Source organism: Neomonachus schauinslandi, chromosome 11, assembly GCF_002201575.2.
Source record: "Neomonachus schauinslandi chromosome 11, ASM220157v2, whole genome shotgun sequence".
NCBI classification, from domain to species: Eukaryota; Metazoa; Chordata; class Mammalia; order Carnivora; family Phocidae; genus Neomonachus; species Neomonachus schauinslandi.
The window spans coordinates 56746643-56760200 of NC_058413.1; the positions used below are offsets into that span (position 1 = coordinate 56746643).

The 13558-nt window shown below is 39.9% G+C and overlaps 1 protein-coding gene across 1 annotated transcript in view; it reads right to left on the reverse strand.

Annotated features, from left to right (window-relative positions):
* GDPD4 (glycerophosphodiester phosphodiesterase domain containing 4) overlaps window positions 1-13558 on the reverse strand; it is a 70793-nt gene that overhangs the window by 24457 nt on the left and 32778 nt on the right. The window contains exons 8-9 of the mRNA XM_044919776.1: window positions 13074-13219; window positions 12615-12697 (exon numbers count right to left, since the gene is read on the reverse strand). Coding sequence (XP_044775711.1) covers window positions 12615-12697; window positions 13074-13219 — 229 coding nt within the window. The remainder of the gene's footprint in view (window positions 1-12614; window positions 12698-13073; window positions 13220-13558) is intronic.

Sequence of the window (13558 nt, forward strand, 5' to 3'; positions counted from 1 at the left end):
GGTGGTTACCAGGGGCTGAGGGAAGGGAGAAAAGAGGAAAGGTGTTTTGTTTTGTTTTTTAATTCCAGTAGGGTTAACATACAGTGTAATATTAGTTTCAGGTGTGCAATATAGTGATTCAACACTTCCATACCCAGTGCTTATCACAGCAAGTGCCGTCCTTAATCCCCATCACCTGTTTCACCCATCCCTCTACCCATCTCCCCACTGGTAACCTCAGTCGATTCTCTATAGTTAAGAAGCTGTTTCTTGGTCTTTTTCCTCTTTGCTCATTTATTTTTTTTTCTCTAAATTCTACATATGAGTGCAATCATATGGTGTTTGTCTTTCTCTAACTTATTTCACATAGCATTATACTCTATAGCTCCATCCATACCGTTGTAAATGGCAAGATTTCATTTTTTTTTAAGGCTGAACAGTATTCCATTGTATACTTAAACCACATCTTCTTTATCCATTCATCTATCAATGGTGACTTGGGCTGATTCCATAAGCTGGCTATTGTAAATAATGCTGCTATAAACACAGGGGTGCATACATCCCATTGAATTAGTGGGTTTTTGTATTTTGGGGGTAAATACTCATTAGTGCAATTACTGGATCAGAGGGTAGTTCTATCTTTAACTTTTTGAGGAACCTCCATACTGTTTTCTGCAGTGGCTACACCACTTTGCATTCCAACTAACAGCGTACAAGTGTTTCTTTGTCTTCACATCCTCTCCAAAACCTGTTGTTTCTTCTGTTTTTTATTTTAGCCATTCTGACAGGTGTGAGGTGATAATCTCATTGTAGTTTTGATATGCATGTCCCTGATAATGAGCGATGTTGAGCATCTTTTCATGTGTCTCCTGGCCATCTGGATGTCTTCTTTGGAGAAATGTCTGTTCATGTCTTCCGCCCATTTTTCATTGGATTGTTTGTTTTTTGATGTTGAGTTGGTGGCATTTTATTGAGGATTTTTGCATCTAAGTTCATGAGAGATATTGGCCTGTAGTTTTTTTTGTTGTGCCTTTATCTGGTTTTGTTATCAGGGTGATACTGTCCTCATAGAATGAATTTAGAAGTTTTCCTTCTATTTTTTGGAATAGTTTGAGAAGAATAGGTATTAAGTCTTCTTAAAATGTTTGGTAGAATTCACCTGTGAAGTCATCTGGTCCTGGACTTTTGTTTTTTGGGAGTTTTTTATTACAGATGCAATCTCCTTAGTAATCAGTCTGTTTAAATTTTCTATTCCTGTTTCACTTTTGGTACAATGTATGTTTCTAGGAACTTATCAATTTTTGGGGGGTTGTCTTATTTGTTGGCATACAGTTTTTCATAATATTTACTTACAACTGTTTGTATTTCTGTGGTGTTGGTTACCATTTTCCCTCTTTCATTGGTGATTTTGTTGGAGTCTTTTCCCTTTTCTTTTTCTTTCTTTTTTTTATGAGTCTAGCTAGAGGTATATCAATTTTGTTGATCTTTTCAAAGAACCAGCTCCTGGTTTCATTTATCTGTTTGTTTTTTTTCAGTTTCTATATCATTATTTCTGCTCCAATCTTTACTATTTCCTTCCCTCTGCCGGTTTGGGGTTTTGTTTGTTGTTCTTCTAGCTCCTTTGGGTGTAAGGTTAGATTGTTTATTGGAAATTTTTCTTGCTTCTTGAGGTAGGCCTGTATTGCTATAAACATCTCTATTAGAACCACTTTTGCTGCATCCCAAAGATTTTGGACCACTGTGTTTTTGTTTTCATTTGTTTCCATGTAGTTTTTTAACTTCCTCTTTGATTTCTTGGTTGACCCATTCACTGTTTACCAGCATGTTATTTAACCCCCATGTATTTCTGTTCTCTTTAACTTTTTTCTTGTGGTTGATCTCTAGTTTTACAGTATTGTGGTCAGAAAAGATGCATGGTATGACTTAGATCTCTTTGAAATTTTGGGGGCTTGTTTTTTGCCGTAATACATGATCTATACTGGAAAATGTTCCATGTGCACTTGAAATGAATGTGTATTCTGCTGTTTTAGGATGGAATGTTCTGAATATATCTATGAAATCCATCTAGTCCAGTGTGTCATTCAAAGCCATTGTTTCCTTTTTGATTTTTTGTTTGCATGATCTATCCACCGATGTAAGTGGGGTGTTAATGTCCCCTACTGTTATTGTATTACTATCAATTAGTTTGTGTTTGTTATTAACTGTTTTATGTATCTGGGTGATCCCACGTCCGGTACATAAATACTTACAATTGTTACATCATCCTCTTGGATTGTCACCTTTATTATTATAGACTGTCCTTCTTTGTCTCTTGTTACACTCTTTGTTTTAAAGTTTATTTTGCCCAATATAAGTAACAAGCCATAAGAGACTTTAACGATAGAGAACAAACAGGGTGGGGGATGGGCTAGATGGGTGTTGGGTATTGAGGAAGGCACTTGTTATGATGAGCACTGGGTGTTGTATGTAAGTGATGAATCACTGAATACTACTCCAGAAACCAATATTGCACTGTATGTTAACTACTTAAAATTTAAATTATTTTAAAAAAAGAAACAAATGAACAAAGGAAAAAAAAGAGACAAACCAAGAATCAGACTCTTAACATAGAGAACAAATAGAAGATTACTAGAGGGGGGTGGGTAGGGAGGTGGGTGAAATAGGTGAAAGGGATTAAGAGTACACTTAACATGATAAGCACTGAGTAATGCATAGAACATTTTTTTTAAGGTTTTATTTATTTGACAGAGAATGAGAGACAGAGAGAGCAAGAGCATGCACAAGCAGGGGGAGCTGCAGAGGGAGAGGGAGAGGCAGGCTCCCCGCTGAGCAGGGAGCCCGATGCAGGGCTCGATCCCAGGACCCCGGGACCGTGACCTGAGCCAAAGGCAGCCGTTTAACTGACTGAGCCACCGAGGCACCCCTTGAACTTCTGATCACTATATTGTACACCTCAAACTACTATAACACCGTATATTAACTAGAATTAAAGAATTAAAATAAATTTAAATTTTTTTAAAACATGAAAAAAGTTTATTTTGTCCAATATAAGTATTGGGACTCTGGATTTCTTTGGACGTCCATCTGCATGATAAATGTTTTTCCAGTCCCTCACTTTCAATTTGCAGGCTTCTTGAGGTCTGAAAGTGTCCTGTGTAGGCAGCATATACATGGGTCTTTTTTTTTTTATCCACTTGGTCACCCTATGGCTTTTGATTGGAACATTTAGTCATTTACATTCAAAGTAATTACTGATAGATATGCTTGACTTTTTGTTACTGGTTGTTTTGTAGTTCTTCTCTGATCCTTTCTTCTCTCTCTTTTATGATTTGCTGGTTTTCTTAGTGATATACTTGGACTCCTTCCTCTTTATTCTTTGCATACCTATTAGTAGTTTTTAATTTGTGGTTACCATTAGGTTTGTATATAACATCTTCAGCATAAAGCAGTCTACACTAAGTTGACTATCATTTAAGTTCAAACCCATTCTTTACTCCTTTTTTCCCATTTTAAGTATATGGTGTCATATTTTACATCCTTTCATGAATCCCTTGACTGTTTTTTTTACAGAAATACTTTTTAAAAAATTTAATTTAATTTTACTGTGTTATGTTAGTCACCATACAATACATCATTAGTTTTTGATGTAGTGATCCACGATTCATTGTTTTCGTATAACACCCAGTGCTCCAAGCACTATGGGCCCTCAATACCCATCACCAGGCTAACCCATCCCCCCCACCCGCCTCCCCTCTAAAACCCTCAGTTTGTTTCTCAGACTCCACAGTCTCTCATGGTTTGTCTCCCGTCTGATTCCCCCCTCCTTCATTTTTCCCTTCATTCTCCTAATGTCCTCCATGCTATTCCTTATGTTCCACAAATAACTGAAACCATAGGATAATAGACTTTCTCTGCTTGACTTATTTCACTTAGCATAATCTCCTCTAGTCCCATTCATGTTGATGCAAAAGTTGGGTATTCATCCTTTCTGATGGCTGAGTAATATTCTATTGTATATATGGACCACATCTTCTTTATCCATTCGTCTGTTGAAGGGCATCTCAGCTCTTTCCACAGTTTGGCTATTGCGGACATTGCTGCTATGAACATTGGGGTGCATATGGCTCTTCTTTTCACTACATCTGTGTTTTGGGGGTAAATACCCAGTAGTGCAATTGCTGGGTCAATAGGGTAACTCTATTTTTAAATTTTGAGGAACCTCCACAATGTTTTCCAAAGTGGCTGTACCAACTTGCATTCCCACCAACAGTGTAAGAGGGTTCCCCTTTCTCCACAACCTCTCCATTTGTTGTTTCTTGCCTTGTCAATTTTTGCCATTCTAACTGGTGTAAGGTGGTATCTCAATGTGGTTTTGATTTGAATTTCCCTGATGGCTAATGATGACGAACATTTTTTCATGTGTCTGTTAGCCATTGTATGTCTTCTTCGGAGAAGTGTCTGTTCATGTCTTCTGCCCATTTTTTGATTTGATCATTTGTTTTTTGGGTGTTGAGTTTGAGAAGTTCTTTATAGATCTTGGAAATCAGTGCTTTATCTGTAGTGTCATTTGCAAATATCTTCTCCCATTCTCTGGGCTGCCTCTTTGTTTTGTTGACTGCTTCCTTTGCTGTGCAGAAGCTTTTTATCTTGATGAAGTCCCAAAAGTTCATTTTTGCTTTTGTTTCACTTGCCTTTGGAGATGTATCTTGAAAGAAGTTGCTGTGGCTGATGTCAAAGAGGTTACTGCCTATGTTCTCCTCTAGGATTTTGATGGATTCCCAACTCACATTGAGGTCTTTCATCCATTTTGAATTTATCTTTGTGTATGGTGTTAGAGAATGGTCGAGTTTCATTCTTCTGTATATAGCTGTCCAATTTTCCCAGCACCATTTATTGAAGAGACTGTCTTTTTTTCACTGCATATTTTTTCCTGCTTTGTCAAAAATTATTTGACCACAGAGTTGAGGGTCCATATCTGAGCTCTCTATTCTGTTCCATTGGTCTATATGTCTGTTTTTGTGCCAATGCCATGCTGTCTTGGTGATCACTGCTTTGTAATATAGCTTGAAATCAGCAACATGATGCCCCAGCTTTGTTTTTCTTTTTCAACATTTCCTTGGTGATTCGGGGTCTTTTCTGATTCCATACAAATTTTAGTATTGTTTGTTCCAGCACTTTGAAAAATGTCATTGGAATTTTAATTTTTTTATTTTGTTTTTTTTTAAAGATTTTATTTATTTATTTGAGAGAGCGAGAATGAGAGAGAGTACATGAGAGGGGGGAGGGTCAGAGAGAGAGAAGCAGGCTCCCCGCCGAGCAGGGAGCCCGATGCGGGACTCGATCCCGGGACTCCAGGATCATGACCTGAGCCGAAGGCAGTCGCTCAACCAACTGAGCCACCCAGGCGCCCCTGTCATTGGAATTTTGATCAGGATGGCATTGAAGGTATAGATTGCTCTGGGTAGCATAGAAATTTTAACAATATTTATTCTTCCGATCCTTGAGCATGGAATGTTTTTCCATCTTTTTGTGTCTTCTTCAGTTTCTTTCATGAGTGTTCTGTAGTTCCTACAGTACAGATCTTATACCTCTTTTGTTAAGTTTATTCCGAGGTATCTTATGGTTTTTGGTGCTACTGTAAATGGAATCATTTCTCTAATTTCTCTTTCTACAGTTGCATTGTTAGTGTATGAGAAAGCAACTGATTTCTGTGCACTGATTTTGTATCCTGCCACATTACTGAATTGCTGGATGAGTTCTAGTAATTTGGGGGTGGAGTCTTTTGGGTTTTCCACATAAAGTATCAAGACATCTGAGAAGAGAGAGAGTTTGACTTCTTTGCCAATTTGAATACCTTTTATTTCTTTTTGTTGTCTGACTGCTGTTGCTAGGACTTCTAGTACTATGTTGAACAATAGTGGCGAGAGTGGGCATCCTTATCGTGTTCCTGATCTTAAGGGAAAGGCTCTCAGCTTTTCCCCATTGAAGATGATATTGGCTGTGGGTTTTTCATAGATGGATTTTATGAACTTGAGGAATGTTCCCTCTATCCCTATATTCTGAAGAGTTTTAATCAGGAAAGGATGCTGTATTTTGTCAAATGCTTTTTCTGCATCAATTGAGAGGACCATATGGTTCTTCTTTCTCCTCTTATTAATGTGTTCTAGCACATTGATTGATTTGCAAATGTTGAACCACCCTTGCATCAGGGGAATAAATCCCACTTGGTTGTGGTGGATGATCCTTAATGTATTGTTGGATCCTATAGCTAGGATTTTGTTGAGAATTTTGGAATCTATATTCATCAGGGATATCGGTCTGAAATTCTCCTTTTTCATGGGGTCTTTGCCTGGTTTGGGGATTGAGGTAATGCTGGCCTCAGAGAATGAGTCTGGAAGCTTTCTTTCTGTTTCTAGTTCCTGAAACAGCTTCAGGAGAATAGGTATTATTTCTCCTTTGAATGTTTGGTAGAATTCCCCAGGGAATCCATCAGGCCCTGGACTCCCGAATTTTGGGAGGTTTTTGTTCACTACTTCAATCTCGTTACTGGTTACTGACCGATTCGGGTTGTCAGTTTCTTCCTGTTTCAGTCTTGGGAGTTTATACGTTTCCAGGAAGGCATCCTTTTATTCCAGGTTGCTCAACTTATTGGCATATAGTTGTTTATAATAATTTCTAATAATTGTTTCTATTTCTTTGGTGTTAGTCATGATCTCTCCCCTTTCATTTATAATTTTATTAATTTGGGTCCTTTCTCTTTTCTGTTGGATAAGTCCGGCCAGTGGTTTATTGATCTTATTAATTCTTTCAAAGAACCAGCTTCTAGTTCATTGATCTGATCTACTGTGTTTCTGGTTTCTAATTCATTGATCTCTGCTCTAATCTTTTTTTTTTTAAAGATTTTATTTATTTATTCATGAGAGACAGAGTGAGAGAGAAAGGCAGAGGGAGAAGTAGGCTCCCAAGGAGCAGGGAGCCCGATGCGGGACTCAATCCCAGGACCCTGAGATCATGACCTGAGCCGAAGGCAGACACTTAACCATCTGAGCCACCCAGGTGCCCTCTGCTCTAATCTCAATTATTTCTCTTCTAATGCATGGCTTAGGCATCGTTTGTTGCTTTTTCTCTAGTTCTTTAAGGTGTAAAGTTAGTTGGTGAATTCGGGATTTTTCTATTTTTTTGAGTGAGGCTCAGATGGCTATGTATTTCCCCCTTAGGACCGCCTTTGCAGTATCCCATAGGTTTTGGACTGATGTATTTTCATTCTCAGTGGTTTCCATGAATTGTTTAAGTTCTTCTTTGATTTCTTGGTTGGCCCAAACATTATGAGCAGAGGTCTTTAGCTTCCATGTGTTTGAATTTCTTCCAAATTTTTTCTTGTGATTGAGTTCCAATTTTAAAGCATTATGGTCTGAGAATATGCAGGGAATAATCTCAATCTTTTGGTATCAATTGAGACCTGATTTGTGACCCAGTATGTGGTCTATTCTGGAGAAAGTTCCGTGTGCGCTTGAGAAGAATCAGTATTCTGTTGTTTTAGGGTGGAATGTTCTGTATATATCTATGAGGTCCATCTGGTCCAGTGTGTCACTCAAAGATCTTGTTTCTTTGTTGATTTTCTGCTTAGATGATCTGTCTATTGCTGAGAGTGGAGTATTGAGGTCTCCTACAATTAACTTATTGTTATCAATATGACTCTTCATTTTGTTTAACAGTTGGCTTATGTAGATGGATGCTCCCATGTTGGGGGCATAGATATTTACAATTGTTAGGTCTTCTTGTTGGATAGACCCTTTAAGAATGATATAGTGTCCTTCTGTGTCTCTAACCACAGTCTTTAGCTTAAAATCTACTTTGTCTGATATAAGAATTGCTACCCCAGCTTTCTTTTGAGGTCCACTGGCATGGAAGATGGATCTCCATCCCTTCACTTTCAGTCTGGATGTATCTTTAGGTTCAAAATGAGTCTCTTGTAGACAACATATGGATGGATCCTGTCTTTTTAGCCAATCTGCAACCCTGTGCCATTTTATGGGAGCATTTAGGCCATTCACGTTGAGAGTGATTATTGAAAGATATGAATTTATTGTCGTCATGTTGCCTATGAACACCGTGTTTCTACAGATTGTCTCTATAAATTTCTGTTCTATATCACTCTTGGGGTCTTTCTCCTTTTATAGAAGCCCGCTTAATATTTCTTGCAGGGCTGGCTTAGTGGTCACATATTCTTTCAGTTTCTTCCAGTCTTGGAAGTTCTGCATCTATCCATCTATTCTAAATGACAGCCTTGCTGGATAAAGTATTCTTGGCTGCATGTTCTTCTCGTTTAGTACCCTGAATATATCTTGCCAGCCGTTTCTGGCTTGCCAGGTCTCTGTGGATAGGTCTGATGTTATTCTGATGTTCCTCCCTCTGTACTTAAGGAATCTCTTCCCCCTAATTGCCCTTAAGATGGTTTCCTTGGTTCTAAGATTTGCGAGTTTTACTATTACATGTTGGGGCACTGGCCTGTTTTCTTTGATCTTGGGAAGGGTCCTCTCTGCCTCTAGGACACAAATATTTGTTTCATTCCCCAGAGTAGAGAAGTTCTCAGCTACAATTTGCTCAAATATATCTTCTAGTCCTTTCCCTCCACCCGTCAGGGATCCCAATAATTCTGACATTGGAATGTTTCATGGTGTCACTAATTTCTCTGATTCTATTTTCACGGATTTTGAGTTGTTTTTCCCCGGCCTCCTGTTTTTTCTTCTTTTCTATTAATTGGTCTTCTACTAGATCACTAATTCGGTCTTCTGCCTCGCTTACCCTAGCCGTTTTATCTAGATTGAATTGGATCTCATTGATAGCATTTTTAAGTTCTGCCAGTTCAGCTTTCATTTCTGCCGAGACTTTATGTTGCCATTAATCAATTTCTCCATTCTAGCTATTGTCTTCACAAGTGCTACCCTGAATTCCATCTCCAACATCTTGGTTATATCTGTATCCATCTGTAAATCTGTGGCAGAAGTCACAGTCTCTGAGTCTTTCCTATTTTGGGGGTTCCTCCTCCTAGTCATTCTGTTGAGGGATGGCTGAGGGAATGTACAGAGTCCAAATTATTGACCAAAACCCAAGCAAGATGCACCTGTTTTATAGCGACCTTACGGTTGCCAGCCTCTTGTTCTCCCAGCCTGTCTTCTGGGGAGGGCCCTGCCGCACTGTTACTCAGGCAACCCTGTTTGGGCAGAGTTGCCCTGCCCCCTGTGGCGGGGGATGGGCTCAGTGAAAACCAGTTTTGGGGAGGCTTTTATTCTCTGGCGGCTTTCCCTGGCAGCTTTCTGCGTCTCTTCTGAGAGTCTGAGCAGAAGAGATCATTTCCAACCCTCTGCCTCAGAGCAGAGAGATCACAGTCAGTTCTTCAGTGAGCTCTCCAGGCCACAGTACCTCTGTTTCTGTCTATGCTGCTATAAACTGCAGCATCCTGGGTTGTGCACCCCTCAGCAGTTCTCCTAGTCCTCACCTTGAGGTCAGGGCACGTCTCTGCCCTTTGTCCTTCTAAAACTGCCAGCCGTCCCCAGTTTGCACGAGCAGCTCTGCCGCTCCAGGTTTCAGTCTGGGGAGATGCCCTAAAGTCCTTTCCCCACTGCTACCGGTCTGCGAGTCTGTGCCCTGTCCCCAGCGTGGGAGGCTTTATCACACTGGTGGTGTAGGATCCCTCCCCCTTCCGTTTATCTTCGGATACGTGCCCACGGAATCACGGCTCCCAGCTTCATACCTCGAAACCAACCGCCTGCGATATTCTGTTTGTAGAGATCCAGATATGTCTTCTTACATCTCAGGCTGATTTTGTGCGTGTTCAGAGTGGTCTGGTAGATATCCAGCTCAATTCCAGGGACTGGTTGGAATAGGGTCCCTACTCCTCCACCATCTTTTCCTGAACCAGAAATACTTATTTTTACTGTTCTTGTGTTTCCTACTTTTCATACTCTCACTTATGGTCTTTCCTTTCCACTCAAAGGGTCCCCTTTAATATTTCATGAAGGGCTGGTTTAGTGGTCATGAACTTTAGTTTTTGTTTGAGAAACTCTTTATCTCTCCTCCTATTCTGAATGATAGCCTTGCTGGAAAGAGTATTCTTGGCCGTTGATTATTCCGTTTCGGCACTTGGACTATATTATATCACTCGCTTCTGGCTTGCAGTTTCTGCTGAAACATCTGACACTTACAGGGTTTCTCTTGTATATAGCTGTGTTTCCTCTTGCTGTTTTCACAATTTTTTTTGCTTTATCACTACGTTATGCGATTTTGATTACTATGTGTCTTAGTGTGGACTTACTTTGGCTGATTTTTGGGGGGGGATCTCTGTGCCTCCTGGATCTTGCTACCTGTTTCTTTGCCAGATTAGGGAAGTTTTCAGCTCTTAATTCTTCAAATAAATTTTCTGCCCCCTTTTCTCTCTCTTCTTTTGGGAACCCTATAATGTGAATGTTATTACGCTTGATGGACTCACTGAGTTCCCTAAGTCTATTCTCATGTTCATAAATCTTTTTTCCTCATTTGTTCAGTTTGATTGTTTTCCATTACTCTGTCTTCTAGTTCATTAAATTGTTCCTCTGCTTTCAGCCTGCTATTTATTTCATCAAGTATATTTTTATTGATTGTGTTCTTCAACTCTGAATGGTTCTTTATGTTTTCTATCTCTCTCAGGCATATTACTTGTATCTGTTTTGCTTAGTTCTCTTCCTGTGTTTTTGTCCTGTTCTTTCATTTGTGACATATTCCTCTGTCTCATTTTGCCTAGCTCTCTGTGTCTGTTTCTTTGTGTTAGGAAAGTCAGTTACATCTCTTATTCTTGATAGTGGGCAGGATGTGCACTTTTAAGTAGGTGAATTTTGTCCATTTTTGTTTGTTTTGTTTTTTGGTAACTCTTTGAAAAAATAGGGTGGAACGTGCTTACTGCATTTCATCTGGAACAGAAGTTTCAGTAGCTGTACTTGATACTTTTGTACTCCCCAGGATCCTCTTACCTCTTTTGGTAGTTAGCCACATTTTAATACTTATTAATTCTTGATATTACATTTTTCCTGTTCAAGTTACTGGTGTGCTATTCATGTCCTGACTGGACTCTGGCTGATATGCAATTTTTGGTAATCATAAAGCTTAGGGTATGACCATGAATGTGGATGGTGCAGGGACAATGAGCAAAGAAACTGAGGGGTTGGAAGGATCACCTACATCAAAGTTGAAGTCACAGACGTAACAGGAGAGAGAAAGACGCCAGGATTCACTGACTCAGCACCTTTACCACATTTTGCCATGGACAAGAGGCATTTCAACAAATGAACCCAGCTCTGATAGACTATCCATTTTCAATCCTGAGTCAAACATTCTGCATGAAACAGCTGTCATTGTTGGGTAACATCAAGAACCCCACTCAGGGGTCAGGAAATCTAGTTCTAATTCCAGATTTATTATGTACATTCTAGCCTTATGACTTCAGTAATATATTTCCCTTATTTGAATCTAGGTTCAAAATACATTTCCTCATCTGTGAAATAGAAGGTTCATTTCTCTTCTGTTTCCGCCTTAGAAGGGCTGTAAAGGCAGTTTATACACACCACATTATCTAAAATACCCATGCTAGAGATGAAGCCTTTCCACTTCCAGCTGCTCAGGTACATAGGTTCTACAGCAAAGCATGTCTTTTGTCCTCGCCCCTGCTCTGATCCAAGTCTTCTTTTGTTTCCCTTTGGACAATGCTACAGCCTACCATCCATCTCCCTGACAATTCTCCCTCATATACTTCCCAATGAGTCTTTCTAAAACAATAAATATATCCTCTAAAATCTACCATAGCTACCCATTACACATTTAGGGATCTCTACGATCCAGCCTCAGTGAGCCTTACAGCCATACCTGCTCCTCACATAGCCCTCTCCTGTCCCCAAAGCATATCACTTTAGGAATCCATAAGGTTAGCTTGCTGATCTACAAACTTGTTATTTCTCATTTAGATTCCTTTGAATAAACTGTTGCATTTATCCAGAATACCTTCTTTCCCCACCTTTGATTGGTAAAATAATATTTTTTCCTCAAGATAACATAAACACAATTCTAAGGACACAGACCTTCTTCACACAATAGGCAGTGGCCTTTCCCTTCACTGAGGTTCCACTGCATTTGACTTATTCTTCTCTGGAAGGAACTCACCACAATTGTTTTATACTCTGTTTTTAAACATGCTATGTCTCTTTCACTGGCTAGAAACATCTCTTAGGCAGGGCTACATATTATTTGCCCCTCTCTAGCACCCAGAAGAAGGCCTGGAATACAGTAGGTGCCCAGGGAACGTTAAGTAGATTGCTAAGGCAGTGCATGGGGTTAAAATGTCAGCGTGGTTTGCAATGAGGACAAATTTGAATTATATATGGAGACTATATAGTGTGTGTATGATTTATGAGACTATGTTTGAGAATGTAGGGGTACAGATATATGGTTTGTAAGGAAGAAGTGGTTTGTGTGTGTGCTCTGTGCATATGTGCCATACGAACACAGGAGAAACTTCCTAGGGCTTGCCCTCTCTAAAACTTGGGTCCCTACTTGTCTTCCATGGCATTGGCCTTAACTCCTCCCAACCCCAGCCCCTGCTTTCCTACCTTAATTGTACATCACTCTCCAGCCCATAGGCCCCTTGTTCAACAGCTTTCTCAAAGGACATCATGGTATTCTCAGGCCCCAGCTGTGGAAGAAAATAACATCAGTCATCATGCCTCAGGGTCTTTCCCCTCAATATCCCTTTTATGGCTGGGAGGGGGCCCAGTAATGAAAGGGCTTTAGGAAAATGAGTTTGGATCCCTTGGATCTTTTTTCAAAGAGCCTGCCTATATTCTCCTCTACCAAGATTCTGGGACTTTGCTCATCTGAGGTAATGTCACTGGGCACAGTACAGAAAAATAAGTTAGGTGATGGGGTTCATATTCAACCTCTACAATTAACTCCTTCTTGTCATTTCAAGCCAACCCCTTTTCCTTTCCAGGGGTGACCATGCTTCTGAGGTCCCATTCTCTCACCCACACACCCCATGTATACCTCTACCCACCCATGGTCAGACCTACCATGGGTGCACCTCTATGTCCAAAGAAGTCTGGCTTGGGTCCCAATTTACCCTCCTCCTGAATGCAGGGAGAATGAATCCCCAGTGGCATAACATAGAGACATAAAAGGATAAGGAAAAAAGGCAGTCCAATAGCCACCTGTAGAGCTGAAAAAGTCGGAAGAGAGAGAAGTAAGAACAAAGCAGAAGCGGAATGGAGAACCATCTCAAGCAACTAACTACCCAACAGTAAATACCCAGTCTATTGGTTTCATTGACTCTGTGGACTGGCTGATTTAGTCTCTATTTCTGTCACATCCCTGCTTATTTTCAGTGATTTTAAAGTATAGGGATATCCAAACATCAGCAATACCATTAAGAAAAAATTACTGGAACTCTAAATTTATAAAGGAATGAACTGTGAAGGACAAAGGATGGAGAAAATGTTAAGGAATACCTTCTCAGAAGGAAGAGTAGTTTGGCTGGTTCTGAGAAAGCCCTGAAGCC